The sequence below is a fragment of the Manis pentadactyla genome, chromosome 7, assembly GCF_030020395.1.
Source record: "Manis pentadactyla isolate mManPen7 chromosome 7, mManPen7.hap1, whole genome shotgun sequence".
NCBI classification, from domain to species: Eukaryota; Metazoa; Chordata; class Mammalia; order Pholidota; family Manidae; genus Manis; species Manis pentadactyla.
Window position 1 is genome coordinate 49,280,071 of NC_080025.1, and position 15,845 is coordinate 49,295,915.

General features: G+C 51.5%; 1 protein-coding gene across 3 annotated transcripts in view; it reads right to left on the bottom strand.

Moving 5' to 3' along the window:
• Positions 1-364: 364 nt before the first annotated feature.
• Positions 365-15,845, bottom strand: part of ADCY1 (adenylate cyclase 1) — an 87,851-nt gene continuing 72,370 nt past the window's right edge. The window contains exons 15-20 of one of the 3 annotated variants that reach the window (XM_036918873.2): positions 12,569-12,685; positions 11,813-11,959; positions 11,158-11,256; positions 7,096-7,210; positions 5,829-5,953; positions 365-3,141 (exon numbers count right to left, since the gene is read on the bottom strand). In XM_036918873.2, the coding sequence (XP_036774768.2) occupies positions 2,899-3,141; positions 5,829-5,953; positions 7,096-7,210; positions 11,158-11,256; positions 11,813-11,959; positions 12,569-12,685 (846 nt within the window). In that variant the 3' untranslated portion in view covers positions 365-2,898. Of the gene's footprint in view, positions 4,429-5,828; positions 5,954-7,094; positions 7,211-11,157; positions 11,276-11,812; positions 11,960-12,568; positions 12,686-15,845 lie in introns of those variants that run through there. The other 2 variants (XM_036918872.2, XM_057504367.1) reach the window with 2 other exon arrangements.

Here is a 15,845-nt window from a genome sequence, read left to right on the forward strand (position 1 = left end):
CTGCCTATCAGTGCTCCCAGGGGCTGGGTGCCAGCAAAGGCCTGGGACCAACCCCATGCTCTGAGTTCAACCTCAGGCCTCTGCCCTGTTCCCCACCCTCCAGGAGGGGGTCCTCAGGTTCTGGCCTCACCCACCCCAGCAGTTCCTGAATGTGATTTAAATCCACCCTCAGCCTATGACTAATGAAGGCAAATGTAAACCTCAAGATACTATGTGAGGAAAGGCCACATGTTTCCCAACCTACTTGCTGCAGAAGCCAGGGCTTCAAATGAAAGCTTCCAGTGGGAACCTTCAAAGCAAATCTCAGCTGGGGAGGCAGGCTGTCTGGGCCCAGGCACCCCCTCCTCACCAGCCAACTTCCAGCTAGCTGTGGCTTGCCCCTTAGTTATGTCACCAAACCAAACATTTTGAAACCAATTGCCTCTAAGGAGGCTACTTTTTTGCTTTTTTTTAGTTTTGCTGTTTTTTAAATTGAGCCACTGAGGATTACTTTATATATACTCACAGGTCTGCACACTTCAGAATTATCCACCCTTATCAGAGAGCTCACAAGCACATGTGAGCAGCCCTTCCCTGTGACCACACCTGCCCGCAGGTGCACTGACAGGGCACCTGCCATGCACACATGTCATGGGCAGGCCTGCCACACAGGTGGAGACTAGCAAGGTTCCATACTCAGGGAATCATAGGAACACACGTGCAGGGTGGGCATGCCCTGGAACTGAGATGGGTCCCCCCACCTGGGGGAAAGCCCAGGCACGAAGCTGACAGGCCAAGCAATGCTTCCCTCGATGGGCAGCATAAAGCAGGGATTTAATACTATTCCCAGGCCTCTGTGGGGACGATGCCACGGTGTTCTTATCAGAGGGAAACAGCCTGGTGTCTCTGAGGCTGGCTGGCTCCCATCCATGCCAGAGCCCACACATCAACCATGGAAGACAGGCATCCTGGCCAGAGGGCTGAGCTACCCGCAGACAGCACCCTACACATGCACCAAGATGCAAGAGCCAGAGTCTGGGATCTGTGCGGACCTGGAGTGCCCTCCCTGAGGACATCTAATCTGGGCCAAAGCTGGCAATCTGCTCCCCACACCAAAGGTGTGACAGCAAGGCCCCCAAGTGAGGTACCCAAGCTGGGTCTGCAGGAGGGGCTGGAGGCTCTGGGGTTGTCAGCCCCCATGACACTGCTCAGCTTGTGAGCATGGCTTATGTCTGAATTCCCCACATGCTTTGGAACAGACTTGTCTCTACAGTTTGGAGTTATTGCTTCAGTGACAGAAGGTGTCTGGAAGCCCTGGTGGCTTTGGAGGCTGATAAAGAAGACAGGCTCCAGTTGCTGGGTCTGTGGGGACTGCCATCCTACAGGACACAGAACCCGGTGGAGTGGACCAGCCCAGAGCTGGCAGTCCATGGAAGCATTTGGAACTGAGGCTGTGTTCTAGACTACAAGAGGCATGCAAGGGTCAACAAGGGAACATGGGATTATTCCAAAGTGCCAAACCTTCGCCAAGCAGGGATGCAGGGCATTAGTAACATCACACATCTGGCTACGGTGTGCCATTCACAAGGGGGCAGTGGGCTCTTCTCATTTTGGTAGAGTGAACAAGCGGCACCTGCAACGGGTGTGCTATTTACAGGGCATCTTAAAGTAAATAACTTGGAGACAATCCTACTCGAATGTCTCTAACATCTGCACATGAGTATTGTACAAGACAAATAAATAAGGCAGTATCACACATTTTATCACGAATTAAAAGGAAGTCATTGTGCATCAGACCCCAAGGTATGTATGGCTAAATGCCTCCTGTGTCCATGGGAAGTGAGAGGGCCTGGAGTTGCTGATGAAGGAGCATCGCCATCAATGCCAACAGCTCTCACGGCCGCCGTCTGGCCATCCCCTTGCAGTCGGGGCCCAGATGGCCTCCTGCCATTCTGTAACAGCTGGCCTTGTCAAAGTAGGCAGTGGGGCTCACAGTTCACTGGACGTGAGCCAGACGAACTTCTGAGAGTCTCGCAGGTGTCTGGTGTGGCCGGCAAGCTCTCACCCAGAGGCCAGCACTGAATTTGTGCCTTGGCTGTGGGAATGACAGCATCCTCCTTGCAGGCAGAGGCCACGGCCCCTTACTTCCACGACCTAATGCTTGGCATCGTCCTGACCACCCTGCCTCACCCACTCCTAAGGAGTCCCTGGTCACCCTGAGCCCTCCTGGATAGCTCAGAACCCTCTCCCCAACTTAAGGCCTGTGCCCCTGATTCCACCTGCAGAGTCCCCCTTTGCTGTGTGACAGCGCAGAGTTACAGGGTCAGACCATTGTGCTGTCCCCTCCCCCTGCACTGTCCTTGTGGCAGCTTGGCTATGACCAGCAGGCTGGTGACAGGGTTCACATAGCCAGCACAAGCCACATGCTGATGGCACTCCTATGGTGACTCGGTCCCTAAATGGGGAGGGGCATGGAATTAGGTCACTGAGTCCTTCTCTGCAGGGTGATGGCCACTGTTGGCCCTGCATGGAGCTGGTTCTCAGGAGGAGGCTCCTCAACTGCAGGAGGAGAGGTCACCCAACCTGCCCACCTCTGTCCCGAGTCCTGCATTGCTAGCCCAGCCACATGGGACCTGGTAGCCGATCATGCTGCCTGCCATGAGGAGTCCCTCCCTCAGCTACAGCAGAGCCCTGCTCGGTGATCTGGCTGGGGGTGGAGGGGTGGGGCCTGCCTGCATAGGAAGCCACATGTCACATGCTCACAGTGGGGGCAGTGCAGGACACCACCAGCTGTGCCCACAGGCTCAGTCCAGAGTGATCTCTGGCTCCTCTCCTTAGTGGGGACCTCCAGATAGGGGTGGAACTCTGAGAATCAGTGAGTAGGGCCTCTCAGGCCTACTGGCTTTGAGTGAGGCTGGGTCATATGCAGTTCCCAGAACCCTCCTGGCTGGGTGTCACAGCCTTGGGTCTCTGGACATCCATCCCCCTCTGGACTTGCCCTTCCAGAACCTTCCGGCTAGTTTCAAGCTGCCTCATCCCTCCGTGGAGATCTGAGGCCTCCATGTGCCCCCAGCATGTCCTGGCTCTCCAGTGGTGAAGTAACTGTAGAGAAGCCCACGAGGGTGATTCCTGGACGGCCACAGAGTTGCCTGAGGTCACTCCCTGCAGACAGAAGCAGGGACACTGGCTGGACGGCCATAAACAAACTAGAAATACCACGTAGGGGCTGGTGCTGGCAGAGAAGCAACGTGTGCTGCTCAGGAAGCTTTCTCATGGTCAGATTCACTGGTTTCAAAACCAATGCAGCCTTGTGCTGTTGCTCCACACACAGGCCCCCAGTTGCTGTGGCGCTGGTAAGAGATGGTGCCTACACCTCTTTTCCCTCCAGCAACCCACTGTGGGCGGAGAAGGGAAAGGTCCAGGGCTAATGGGAGCCCATGTCCACAGGCAGGGTGGGGGCAACACTGGCAGAGGGGGAATAATGCTGGTTGTGAGAGAGATGAGGCTGCAGGGCCCCCAAGAAGCCAGGCCAGCCTCTGGCTATCTGCAAAACGCCATTCTTGAAGAAAGCCAGCATCACTGCCATCTGTGTGGTGAGATGGGGCTGCACTGCATGCTGTCCAGTCCTCCTGCCTCAGACCCAGCCAGGATAGGGCATGGCCCCAGCTCCTGAGGCCCTGCCTGGCCAGGCCTGACTCCCACTTGGGGCTCCTGCAGGAGCTGCCTGTGCAGGACCCAGCACCATGGGGCTGATGCAGCTCCAACTCAGGGCACGATCTGTGGGCCAGACCTGCATGGCTCTCCTGCAGCCCTGGAGGATGTTTTGAAGCTCCTATTCTTAGGCATATCCAGCCAGCCCCAGACAGCTGCCCCTCTGCTGCCAAGGAGAGGCGAGAGCAGACACAGCTCCTAGGAGAGCCTCAGCATCCTGTTGGCAGGTTCTCCCTCACCTGGGTCACTGCTCAGCTTCTTTGGGTCATGGTTGCACAGCCCCTTCCCCATCCTGGCTCCTGGGCCCTGGCTCTGCTCTGCTGGCTGGGCTGGTCCCTGCCTGAGCCCCAAGGCCCTGAGCATTCTGCCCTGTGCCCCTAGTGGCTAGCGTGGGCTCCGCTAAGCCTCCTTTCCAGATGTTCCAGGGGGTAGGTGCTGGCTGGGGGTGGCGGGGGCAAGCCCTGAGCCCTGCAGAGCCCCTAGGCCAGCTCTGACCGGGAGGCCAGCTGCAGAGGGCACTGGGGGCCGGCCCATGGCCACTCGGGACTGGAGGCTGGCTCTTCCGTAAGGACACAGCTTCCGCTCAGCGTCGATGGCCCTGGTTTGGGAGTTGTTCCCGTCGATCCTGCCCTCCAGGAAGTAGGTCAGCATCTCGCCCTTGCCCTTGACACTGACTTTCCCCCGGCACACGAAGCGGTACGCCCCCCTGTACAGCAGCCGGTGGACGTCCTCAGTCACCTGAGAGGAGGGGTGGTCACCACTTTCAGTCAGCAGGGGATCCTTGGGGCAGGACCCCAAGGAAGACTCCCTCCTTCACCCACCATGCCTGTCCCCAAAGTTTATGAACCCACAAAGAGAGTCAGGGCACATAGAAGGCCCCTAATGGGGCCAGCCTGTGATCCACCTCCTGTTGGCCCCAGATGAGCAGAAGAAGGCAGAGTTCACCATACGGAGTGCCCAAACTGCCCAGAGCTGGGCATGGGTGCCCTGGACACCAGCCAGATGCCTGCATATAACCAGTTCCAGCTGCAGACATAGGCGAGTGGGATGGGATCTCTGGGCCAGAGGTCTCCGCACTCACAGTCAACCCAGACGCTCAGCTGGAGGGGGATCTGCTGCCTGCAGTCAGAACAACACAGGCTTCTACCCCCTCCATGTGGGTGGGGTTCAAACCAACCAGCCAGAGCCCCTGGTGCCTCTGTGGGCCCAGATGTGGGGGCTACCAGCATGGGGCAGGGGATAGTGTGACAAGGTGAACTATACCCCAGTGCCTTTCTTAAAACCTGGGTGAATGCACATATCTGGAAGGTCTGCAGAGGACAAGCCCCTTGGTGGTGCTGGGGGAGGACCAGCACTTAACAGCATCTCACCCTTGATACTAACTTTCCCCTGGCACACAAAGCAGTGTGTGCTAATAGGGCGGCATGGTGCTGGGCATGGAGGCCTCAGACAAGCCATTACTCACGGCCAGGCCACAGCAGGAGGGACCAGCCACACTCAGAGATCACTCTGCATTCACCCTGTCCCTATAGGTCCCCAGAGGCCAGCCATAGCCACACAGGGATAGACACCTTCCCCTGAGGCCCCCGGAGGCTGGCAGTGCTCAGGCAGGGTGGCCAGTGGGCTCAAGCTGCACGTTTGTTCTAAGGGAGACCCTGGCAGCTTCTGCACCCCCACAGGCCGTGAACCCAGAAGCTAGTCTTCTAAGCCTTAGGAGGGCTTCTGAAGGGTTTTATGGCCATCCAGCTGTCATCCTCTGAGAGCTGCCCACAGATTCCTGATCAGGAGGCCCCACAGCACCCAAGGAAGCCCCTAAGGAAGCCCCTTCCCTTCTAAGACAGCAGGCAGGTGGGCAGGGTCCTGGGGATGCTGGAGGGGTCTGGAGCCGCCAGGCCAACTGGGACCGTCACACTGTGCCCCCAGCTCTGCACATGGTCACATAAGGGCCCCAGGGCAAACCAAATGGCAATCCAGCCCTAGGCCTGCCTGCAGACTACAGACACTGCCCTATGGCTGTGGAAGAGGCAGGCATGGAGGAAGGGTGTGGGATGTGGGCTGTCCGGCCTGGTCCTGCCCGCTCACCCCTGCTTCTACTGCCTTCAGGAGCCCCCACACCCTGGGGACTATGAGTGACTGACCTGGATTCTGCCCTGGACCCCAGTGCTGTCCATCCGACTGGCGACGTTGACTGTGTTTCCCCAGATGTCATACTGTGGCCTGCGAGCCCCGATCACCCCAGCCACCACGGGGCCAACATTGATGCCTGGAAAAGCCACAGTGTGGCGTGCTTATTGGTCATCGGGAAAGCTTCCAAGGAGCTGCTGCCCCTTTTGGGCTGTGGATGCCTGAGGGCACCAGCAAACCTCTTCCTAAATCAGGGACTCACTGCACCATGGAGAGGCGGCTCCAGGCCTGGGCCTGCACATCACCCTGCAGGCAGCCCGTCCTGGTCCCAACAGGGGACGTCGCCTAGGACAGCAGCCCCACACCGAGTCCTGCTGCCCAGAAGGCGGTCTCAGTCTCCAGGACTCTCAGTCTGTGGGACTGTAGTGTCCCCACTGAGGCTCCTTTTCCAGAAGGTAGCTCCTGTTTCCCTGGGTATCACCTCAGGTGTGTTAGGGTGTGGGGCCCAGAAGTATTCACAGTATCTTGGGGCACTCTGAGGTGACGAATAGAGGCCCTTTCCCTTTCTGTGGCTCAGGGTTGACTGGCACGGGGAATGCCACAAGGCCTGGGTGCCCCTGCTCACCCCTACACTGTGTCCCAGCTGACACCACATCATGTCTTCCCATTTTGAATTCAAGAATCCACACTTCTGAGCTTAGCCAAGGGCATTAATAATGTTTCAGCCATGGCCTCTTCAACCCCAACCTGACCTCAGGTGCCGGGGTGGAGTGGGAAGTGGGGAGGTATGACTGGAGGTGTGAGCCAGGGGAGCTCTGTCCAGAGGAACCACTTCCCGGGTGGTTGGGGGGGTACTTAGAGAGGCCCCAACCTGCCAGCCCGAACACCCACCTATGTGACCAGCCATGTGGCACAGAGGCCAGCTCACCTGCCAGGTCCCCATGGGACAGTGAGGACAGCATTCCCCAGAAGGACCCTCAGATCCTGTCTCATCACCTCATCTACTGATGGGAGCCTGTGGCCCAAATGGAGAGGCCTGGTTACAGGCATGGGGCACAGCAGGTACCGTGCCCACCAGCACGCCCCTCAGGCCAGGCCCAGGCCAAACGGAGCATGTGACTGAGTACATCTGGGCTCCAGGTCCTGGGGACAGGGCTCACCCCCAAGCTCAAACCCAGCACCCAAATTTCATTAAGGCTACTAGATGATGGAACCCTAAAGTAGCCCCCAAGCAGGAGTGGGAACAGTGCATGGATGGAGAACAACAGCCGGGCTACTTACCCACACGGAGTACAAAGTCGTTGTAGGACTGGTAGTTGATCTCATCCAGGACATCAAACATCTCAATGGCAAAGTCCGCCAGCGTGCTGAGGTGGGAGGAGATGCACTTCTTAGCCTGGAGGTGAGCACATGTGGGTTACATTTGGAGGTTGACGGAGTGATGGGTGAGGGGCCCAGCCTTCACTCCAGGGCACCAGGGCCCAGATCCCACCCCAACAGCACAGCAGCCCCCTGATGTAAGCAAGAGCTGGCGTGGTGCTTCTTCAGCCCATTCCACAGGCAGTGGGTGATGCAGAGACACAGGCTCCTAGGGGCAGAGCCTGGATGCACCCAAGGCCATCTAAGCCCAGGCCAAGCCCTCTGCAGCCATGGGGGCAGCCCCAGAGTGGGAGACCAGACATCCCAACTCCTGCTCAGACAATGGTCTCAGCCCATCATACATGACAAAACAAGGTCACCCAGAGGGAGCCGTCCAACTGCCTCACAGGAGAACCCCTCCTTGAATTGTGCTGCTAAAAGAGCCTCTCTTTTGTGTAACAATGACAAGAAATAATTTTTTTATTTTAAAAATGGTATCAAGGTTTCTCTTTTTTGTTTTGGGGGATATTTTACTACTCCTCAATGTTGGGGACCTCTTTTGTTTTTAAAATTAACTGACGATTCTTTTAGCACAGTTTTAATTTTACAGGAAAACTGAGCAGATAGTACAGAGAGTTCCAATATATGCATGCCCCCCACCCCCCAGGAGAGCTTCCCCTATTATTGCCATCTTGTTTTAGGGCCTGGTACTTTTGTTACTGTTGATGAACCTACACTAACTCATTATGATTAACTGAAGCCCACAGTTTGCGTTAGTGTGCACTCTATGTATGTGTTGTACATTCTATGGGTTTTGACAAACACAGCTTTCTTTCATGGGTCATGTCTTGGTGTTGTATCTAAAAGCTCATCACCAAATCCAAGGTCACCTAGGTTTCTCTAGTTATCTTCTAGGTGTTTTATAGTTTTGTGTTGTACATTTAGGTCCATGATCCATGTTGAACTAATTTTTGTGAAGAGTGTAAGGTTTGTATTTAGATTCATTAAAAAAAAACATATATAGATGTCCAGTTGTTCTAGCCTCATTTGTTGAAGATGGTCTTTGTTCCATTATGTTGCCTTTGCTCTTTTGTCAAAGATCAGTTGACTATATTATGGGGGCTTATGTCTGGGCTCTCTATTCTGTTCCATTGATCTACTGTCTGCTCTTTCCCCAGTACCACACTGTCTTGATTACTGTAGCTTAATAGGAAGCTGTGAAGTCAGATAGTGTCAGTTCTACTTCTTTGCTCTTACCCTCCAATATTGTATAACTACTCTGGGTCTTCTGCTTCTCCATGCAGACTTAGGATTGGTGGGTCAATAACACAAAATAACCTGTTGGACTTTTGCTTGGGACTGCATTAAATCTGCAGATCAAGCTGGAAATGACTGACATCCTAACAATATTGAGTCTTCCCATGCAGGAACATTGAGTATCACTCCACTTACTCAGATCCTCTTTGGTTTCTTTCATCAACTTTATAGTTTTCCTCATGGAGATATTATATATATTTTGCTAAATTTGCACCTACTATGTAATTTTTAAGGAGGGCTAATGTGAATGGTATTGTGTTATCAATTTCAAATTCCACTTTGTTCATTGCTAGTATATAGGAAAGCAGTTGACTTTTGTGTATCAGTCTTGTATCCTGCAAACTTGTAATTGCCTATTATAATTATTTTGTCAATTATTTTTATTTTCTACATAGACAATAATGTTATCTATGAACAAAGACAGTTTTATTTCTTCCTTCCCAGTCTGTATACATTTTATTTCCTTGTCTTGTCTTATTGCATTAGCTAGCACTTTCAGTATGGATGTTGAATACAACTGGTGAGAAAGGGCATTCTTGCCTTATTCCTGATCTTTGGGGGAAGGCATTTGTTTCTCATTAAGTATGATGTTAAGATGTTCAGCTACAGGCTTTTTGTAGATGTTCTTTATCAAGTTGAGGAAGCATCCCTTTATTTCTAGAGTTTGCTGACTTTTCTTTTTAAATAAGGAATCGGCATGGGATGTTGTCAATTACTTTTCTGCATCAATTGATATAATAATAAGATTTCTTTTCTTTATTCTTTTGATATGGTTCATTTCATCAATTCATTTTAATATGTTGAACCAGCCTTGTATATCTTGAGTAAATCCAAGTGTATAATTCTTCTCATACGTTGTTGGACTCAACTGGATAATATTTGTTGAAGGCTTATGTATTTGTATTCATGAGTAATTGCCTCTAATTTTCCTTCCTTTTAGTTTCTTTATCTGGTTTGGTATTATTGTAATACCAGAGAATGAGTTAGGAATTATTTCCTCTACTTCTATACATTGGAAGAGATTTTAAATAATTGGCATAATTTCTTCTTTAAATGTTTAGTAGAATTCACCAGTGAGCCCATCTCTGTCCAGTGCTTTCTGCTTTGGAAAGTTATTAATTATTGATAATATTTAATAGATATAATACTATAAAGATTATTTACTTCCTCTTGTTTGAGTTTTAGTAGATTGTGTCTTTCAAAGAATTGTTCCATCTCATCTAAGTTATGAAATTTGTGGGGTTAGAGTTGTGCATAATATTCTTTTATTATCTTTTTAGTGTCCATTAGTTCATTACAGTGGCCCCTTTTATTTCTAATATTGGTAACTTGTGTTTTCTTTTTCTTGGTGAGCCTGGCAGGAGGTTATACATTTTATTGATTTTTCAAAAGCTAGCTTTTGACTGTTCGTTTTCTTTATTACTGTTTTGTTTCATTAGTTTGTACTCCGATTTTTTTTTTCTCTGCTTTAAGTTTGTGTTGCTTTACTTTCTCCAGTTTCTGGAGACAGATTATTGATTTTCCATTATTCTTCTTTTCTAATATATGAATTCAATGATATAAATTTCCCTTTACATGCTGCTTTTGCTACATCCCATACATTTTGCTAAATAGTATTTTCATTCTTTTTAGTTGAAAGTATTTTTTACAGTTTCTCTTGAAGTTTTTTTCTTTGACTCAGAAAAGATGTGTTGCTTAATTTCCAAATATTTTTGTTGTTTCCCAATGATCTCCCAGCAACAGATTTCTAGTTTAATTCCATTCTGTTCTGAGAAAATTCTTTATATGAATTTCCAGCCTGTCAAATCTACCAGTTACTGGTGAAGGGCACTGGTCTCCAGCTGTGCTAGTGGATTCAGCTACTTCTCTTTGCATTTCTTAGGTTTTACCTGATATTTTGACACTCTGTTGCTAAGTGCAATTATACGTTAAAGATTGTATGTCTTCTTGGAGAATTGACCCCATCATTATGCCATGCTCCTCTTTATTTCTGTCTGGTAATTCTCCTTGATCTGAAGTTTGCTTTGTCTGAAGTTGAATACCTACCTGAATATTTTTTTATTAGTGCTAACATGGTATCTCTGTACATTCTTTGTTTTTAGTGCATCTGTGTCTTTATATTTAAACTGCATTTCTTGAGAAAAATCTAATTGGGCATTGATTTCTTAACCACTCTGTCAGTCCCTGTATTTTAATTGGTGTATTCACTATTCACATTTAAAGGATTATTGATACAGTTGGATTAGTATCTCCCATATTTATAACTGTTTTCCATTCATTGCTTTTTTTTTTTAACATTTTCCTCTCTCTGACTTTTTTAGGGGTAACGTGGGGACATAATTCTGTGTTGGGAAAGGGGAATGAATATTCTGTGGCACCTGGCTGGCAGGATAGGGGTGGAGCCAGCAGGGAGGGGCCATTGGAAAGAGGGGGCCAGTGGGGAGAAGGAGGACTGATGGGGAGGGGCCCAGAGGACAGGGGGCAGGGCTGGAGGAAGGCCCTGTGAGTGGCCTGTGTTGACTCCTAGGAAACTGTGTCTGCAGAAAGCTGGTCACTGCCCTAATTCAATGCAGAGGTCAGACCGAGGCTGAGAGCAGGGAGCCTGTCCAGGTGCTAGAGCAGTTTGGGGTAGAGCAGGAACCCAGTCCCTGAGCAGGCAGTGCTCACCTTGGTTCCGGCTGTGGGCACCAGCCCCACAGCAGCCATGTAGGTGCTCCCAATGGTCTTGATCTTCTCCAGGTCCTTGTAGAAGTCTTTGTCCATGAGCTTTGTTTAAAACATGAAACTGCTAAATGTTACACAACACTTAAGACAATTCACCACCGCCAGCAGCAAGTGCAGAATGGAAAAACACATTCTGGAAAGCAATGTGTCTCCTCCTCTGTTGTGGGCACAAAGCAAAGTCTGGGGCCAAACTGAGTAAGCCTAGACCCAAGGGGGCTCTGCAAGGGCTTTTTCAAAGAGGATCCAGGGAGGGGCCTGTGGAATGCATCTCAGTCCCCCCGCAGATGATCAGTGTCAACAGGCAGAGGAGAATGGGCCCCAGTGGAGGGAAGCAGGACTGGCAGATGAATGGTGCCTATCCACCATCCTGGAGGGGACAAGGTAAGGGACAGGTGACAGGTGCCCATGCCCCTCCAGAGCCTGGTGCCCACCTCATCCCATGGCAAAGACCCTTCCTCATTGTCCCAGTCAGTTTGGGTTTCCACAGAGACAAAAGCATGTGCATCTCCCATCCATGCATAGGGAGAGTGCTCGTTGCTGGGCACAACTCAGGTTTGGGGAGAGAATGCATGCCAGCCAGGCATGGGGAGGCCCCTACCTCATCAAAGTCAGCAATGATCTCATTGAGGAGGCGCAGACACTCGACACCCATGTTGTTGCCATCCAGCTCGATGTAGAAGTCATCAAAGTTAGGGATGGAGGCAAACATGACCCCCACCTGTGAGTATGACTGGTAGTACAGGTCCTGGGGGCCAAAGGCTGGGTTAGTGGCCAGACAGGCTCAGGCCTCCACACTGAGGAGGAGGGGCTCTGAGGGGACCAGGACCCTCATGGAGGCCCAGGTTCTGCATGCGGTGGGCGGCAGGTAGGGAGCACAGTGCGCCCTGCACAGCTAGAGCCCAGCCAGAAGGTGAGCCCTGGACGCTCTCAGGAAAGCTGGCCAGGCCGAGCCTCAGCATCTGGGCCTCAAACACAGACCTGCCATTTTGTGTTTGGCTGGGTGTCTAGGAACCCTGACCTGGGGTCCCTGAGCTGCTTCCAGCAGGGATGGCAATTAGGAAGCTCTGGCCAACCCAGATCTCTGAGCATGGCTTCCTGCAGCATCTCTCCCACATGGGGCAACAGGTGCCATGCTCTCTCCCAGAGCACAGGGCACCAGGCCCTGACCTGTCTGCCTCTGGGTGGGTACCAGAGTCCACTCAACCTCAGTGCAGCCACACTGTGACAGGTTAGCAGAGAAGTCATGGCATGGGGTCACTCTGGTAGGGTCTCAGGCCCCAGACCTGTTCCCATCACAGCAGCCTAGTGGTGCATCCAGCTGGGCCAGGCCAAGGTGGTGCATAGTTGCACTCACCATGTTCCGGGGGTTGGACATGAGGAAGTGCTGGGCAACATGGGCTGGCAGCAGGTTGAACAGGATCCTCTTGTTGTCCAGTTTCACCTTCTCCATGTCTTCTCGCTCCTCCTCTGCCTGGTGGGGGTGCCCGTGTTAGTCACTGCCTGCATCTCTGCTGCCATGCTCCACAGGACCAGGCTCTCCTGATGGGTCCACCTGCTCCCAAGCCTCCCACCCTGCCCTGACCCAGGACCCTCTGCCCCTCAGTGTCATCCAGTCTCAGCAAGAACCTGCTAAGTCAGTTATAAGACCAATCCTCACCTCTCACACCTGGACATCACATCACCTGGACATCTCCTCACCCATGCATCTGATCACCCTGACATCCAATCACCTGAAGATCTGATGACCTGGACATCTCACCACCTGGACATTGCATCACCTAAACATCTCACCACCTGGATATCTTATCACTTGGACTGTTAATCACCCAGACATATCACCACCTGGACACCTTATCACCTGGCTATCTAGTGACCTTGACATCTGATCAACTTGACATCAAAATAACTTATACAATCCCATCACCTCAACATCTGATTAGCTAGACATCTAATCACCCAGATATGTGATAACCCAGACATCTGATCACCTGAACATCCAAACAACCTATATATCTCATCACCTGGACATCCAGTCACCTGGACATATGATTACCTGAACGTCTCATCACCTGGACATCTGATTACCTGGACATCTCACCACCTGGACATGTCATCACCTGGACATTGTATCACACTGACATTTCACCACATGGATGTCTGATCACCTGGATATCCAAATAACCTACACATTTGATCACCTGGATACCTGATAAGCTGGATATCTCATCACCTGGACATACAATCACCCAGACATGCAATAATATGAATATCTGATCATTTGGACTTCTCACCAACTAGGCATCTTATCACCTGAATATTTCACCAGCTACACTGTTCATTACCTGGACATTTCATCACCTGGACATCTTATCACCTAGATATTTCATCACTAGAAATCCAATCAACTTGACATCCAAACAACCTATACATCTGATTACCTGGACATCTAGTCAACCAGACATGTGATAACCCAGACATCAATCACCTGGACATTGGTCACCTGAACCTCTAACCACCTGGACATCTCATCACCTGGATACCTCCTCATCTGGGCATCTCATCACCAGGGCATCCAATCATCTGAACATCTGACCAGCTGGGCATATGATGGGTTCCTCACTCCCTCCACCCCCAGGTAATGTCTAACCGCACTGGCTTACCTTCAGCATGAGTCCTGTTAGGTAAATTTAGCCAGGACCCCTCACCCCTGATGTTTCCTCAGTAATTTTCCATTCTCTGACCCCACCTACTCCTTGACTGTAAACTTCATCTGCCCCTGCTGGATTCAGCACTCTCCCCCGCCATGTCCTGATGGTCTTGAATAGTGTCTGCTTCACCACCTTTAACCAGCCTTATGAATCATTTCTTTGGAACATGCCTCTGTCTAATCATCCAAATTGAACTTCAGCTGTGCTGAAGGACTACACTGGGCTCTTCTCCACCTCCACCTGACAGTGACTAGATCACTATTACAGGAACTGAAAAGGTCCACCAATTTCTGGGTAAGTCACCACTCCAACTGCTGGAACTTTCAAAGGACAGACAATTGGGGGCTTCACCCCCCACTTCCAGGGTCTGCCCTGGCCACCTTCTGGGGACCTAATGCCTAGATCAGGTCTTTCTGAGACATGTGCCCACTCCCAGGTCACACTGGCCCCAGGCAGCCCCTGATGTGCCCCCAAGCACTCTCACTAGCAATGCCCACACAGGTGACTCACACCTCCCCAGGCTCCTACTGACCCTAGAATCTCTCCACCTCCAGCAGGGGACAAGGAGGAAGCATTGGGGACCTGGGGGGTGGGACAGACCAGCACCAAGGAGCCAGGCTGAGCACCAATGCTCTGGAACAGGGGATGAGGCTAGGGGACCCTGCCAGGGGGACATGGCTGAGCAGGTGGCAGGCACGGCCCAAGTCCCTGGTCAAGGGACCTGCAGAGACCAAAGAAACCAACAGTGATGCCTGCCCCCCAGCCACCCTGAGGGCTTAAGAGGTGAGGCCAACAAAATCCCTCTAGCAGTCTGTGCCTGCGTGCCAGCTTCAGAAACAAAAGCCATGGATGAATTGGTCACTCACCCCAGCCTGGGCACCTGGCTCAAAGCCCCACCTGTGAAGGATCAGCTTGGGGAATATCTCTAGGTGGGCATCAGAATTCAGGAGAGCCAGAGCCCCAAGGGGAATAACAGTACAGAGATGAATTGCTGATGCCCGTGGCCGTCAGGGGCCAGGCTTGGAGGCAGGGCACCCTGGGTCATGTCCACATCATAGCTTGGTGGACAGGCTCTTCTTTCCCTGATGTTATATGAGTGTAAAATATCCAATTTGAGAGGCATCACCCCTCTGGGTCAAAGGGTTAGGAGAGCAAGTGGAGCCAAGTAAGCCTGGGAAAGTGTCACTTATTTGTGGCATCCTTGTGACAGCATCAGGCAAACTGGTCAGCTACATGCTCCTGGATTTCACTACGAATTCTACGAGTTAAGGCAAGAAGGGGCAATTCCCAAAGGTATTTTGCAGAGGTCTCAGGCCACAGGAGCCACGAAGATGCTCCTGAGCAGAGGGGATGCCAGGCCGGGCTGGCGGCCTCCTCTGGGGCACGTTCTAGGAATAGGCATTCGAGTGCATAGTGCTGCCAGCTGTGGGCTTCACCCTGCCTGAAAGCAATGGTCAGGCAGCAGGGAGGGCAGGAGGAGCCAGAAGCTGCAGGCCACCTGGGAGCAGTGCAGGCCCACAGGCAGGGGGTGCGGCTGTGGGCAAGGTTCAGAGGGGCTCAGCAGCTGGGCTGAGGAAGGAAAAGCATCAGGAGGAAATCGGGCCCCTCACGGAGGACATGTACCTGCCCATGGCTGACACGTGTGCACGAGTGACACAAAAGAAAGTTTTTTGAAGGAAGAGATAAAGAGGAAGTACATAATACTTTTAAAACAACAGTTTTATTTATGGATGGCACAAAGATGTTTGCTCTGTCCAAAATAGTATTGATGTTAATATTTTAAATGAAAGCCATGCCTCTGAGTATGCTGCGGCTTTTAAAAAGAGCCTTGCTCTGTCACTCTGTGATGAAAGCTCTGGTTCTCAGTTCAGTTTATTTACATCTACTCAGAATTCACTTAGATTTAGGGCCTGTCAGGGTAGC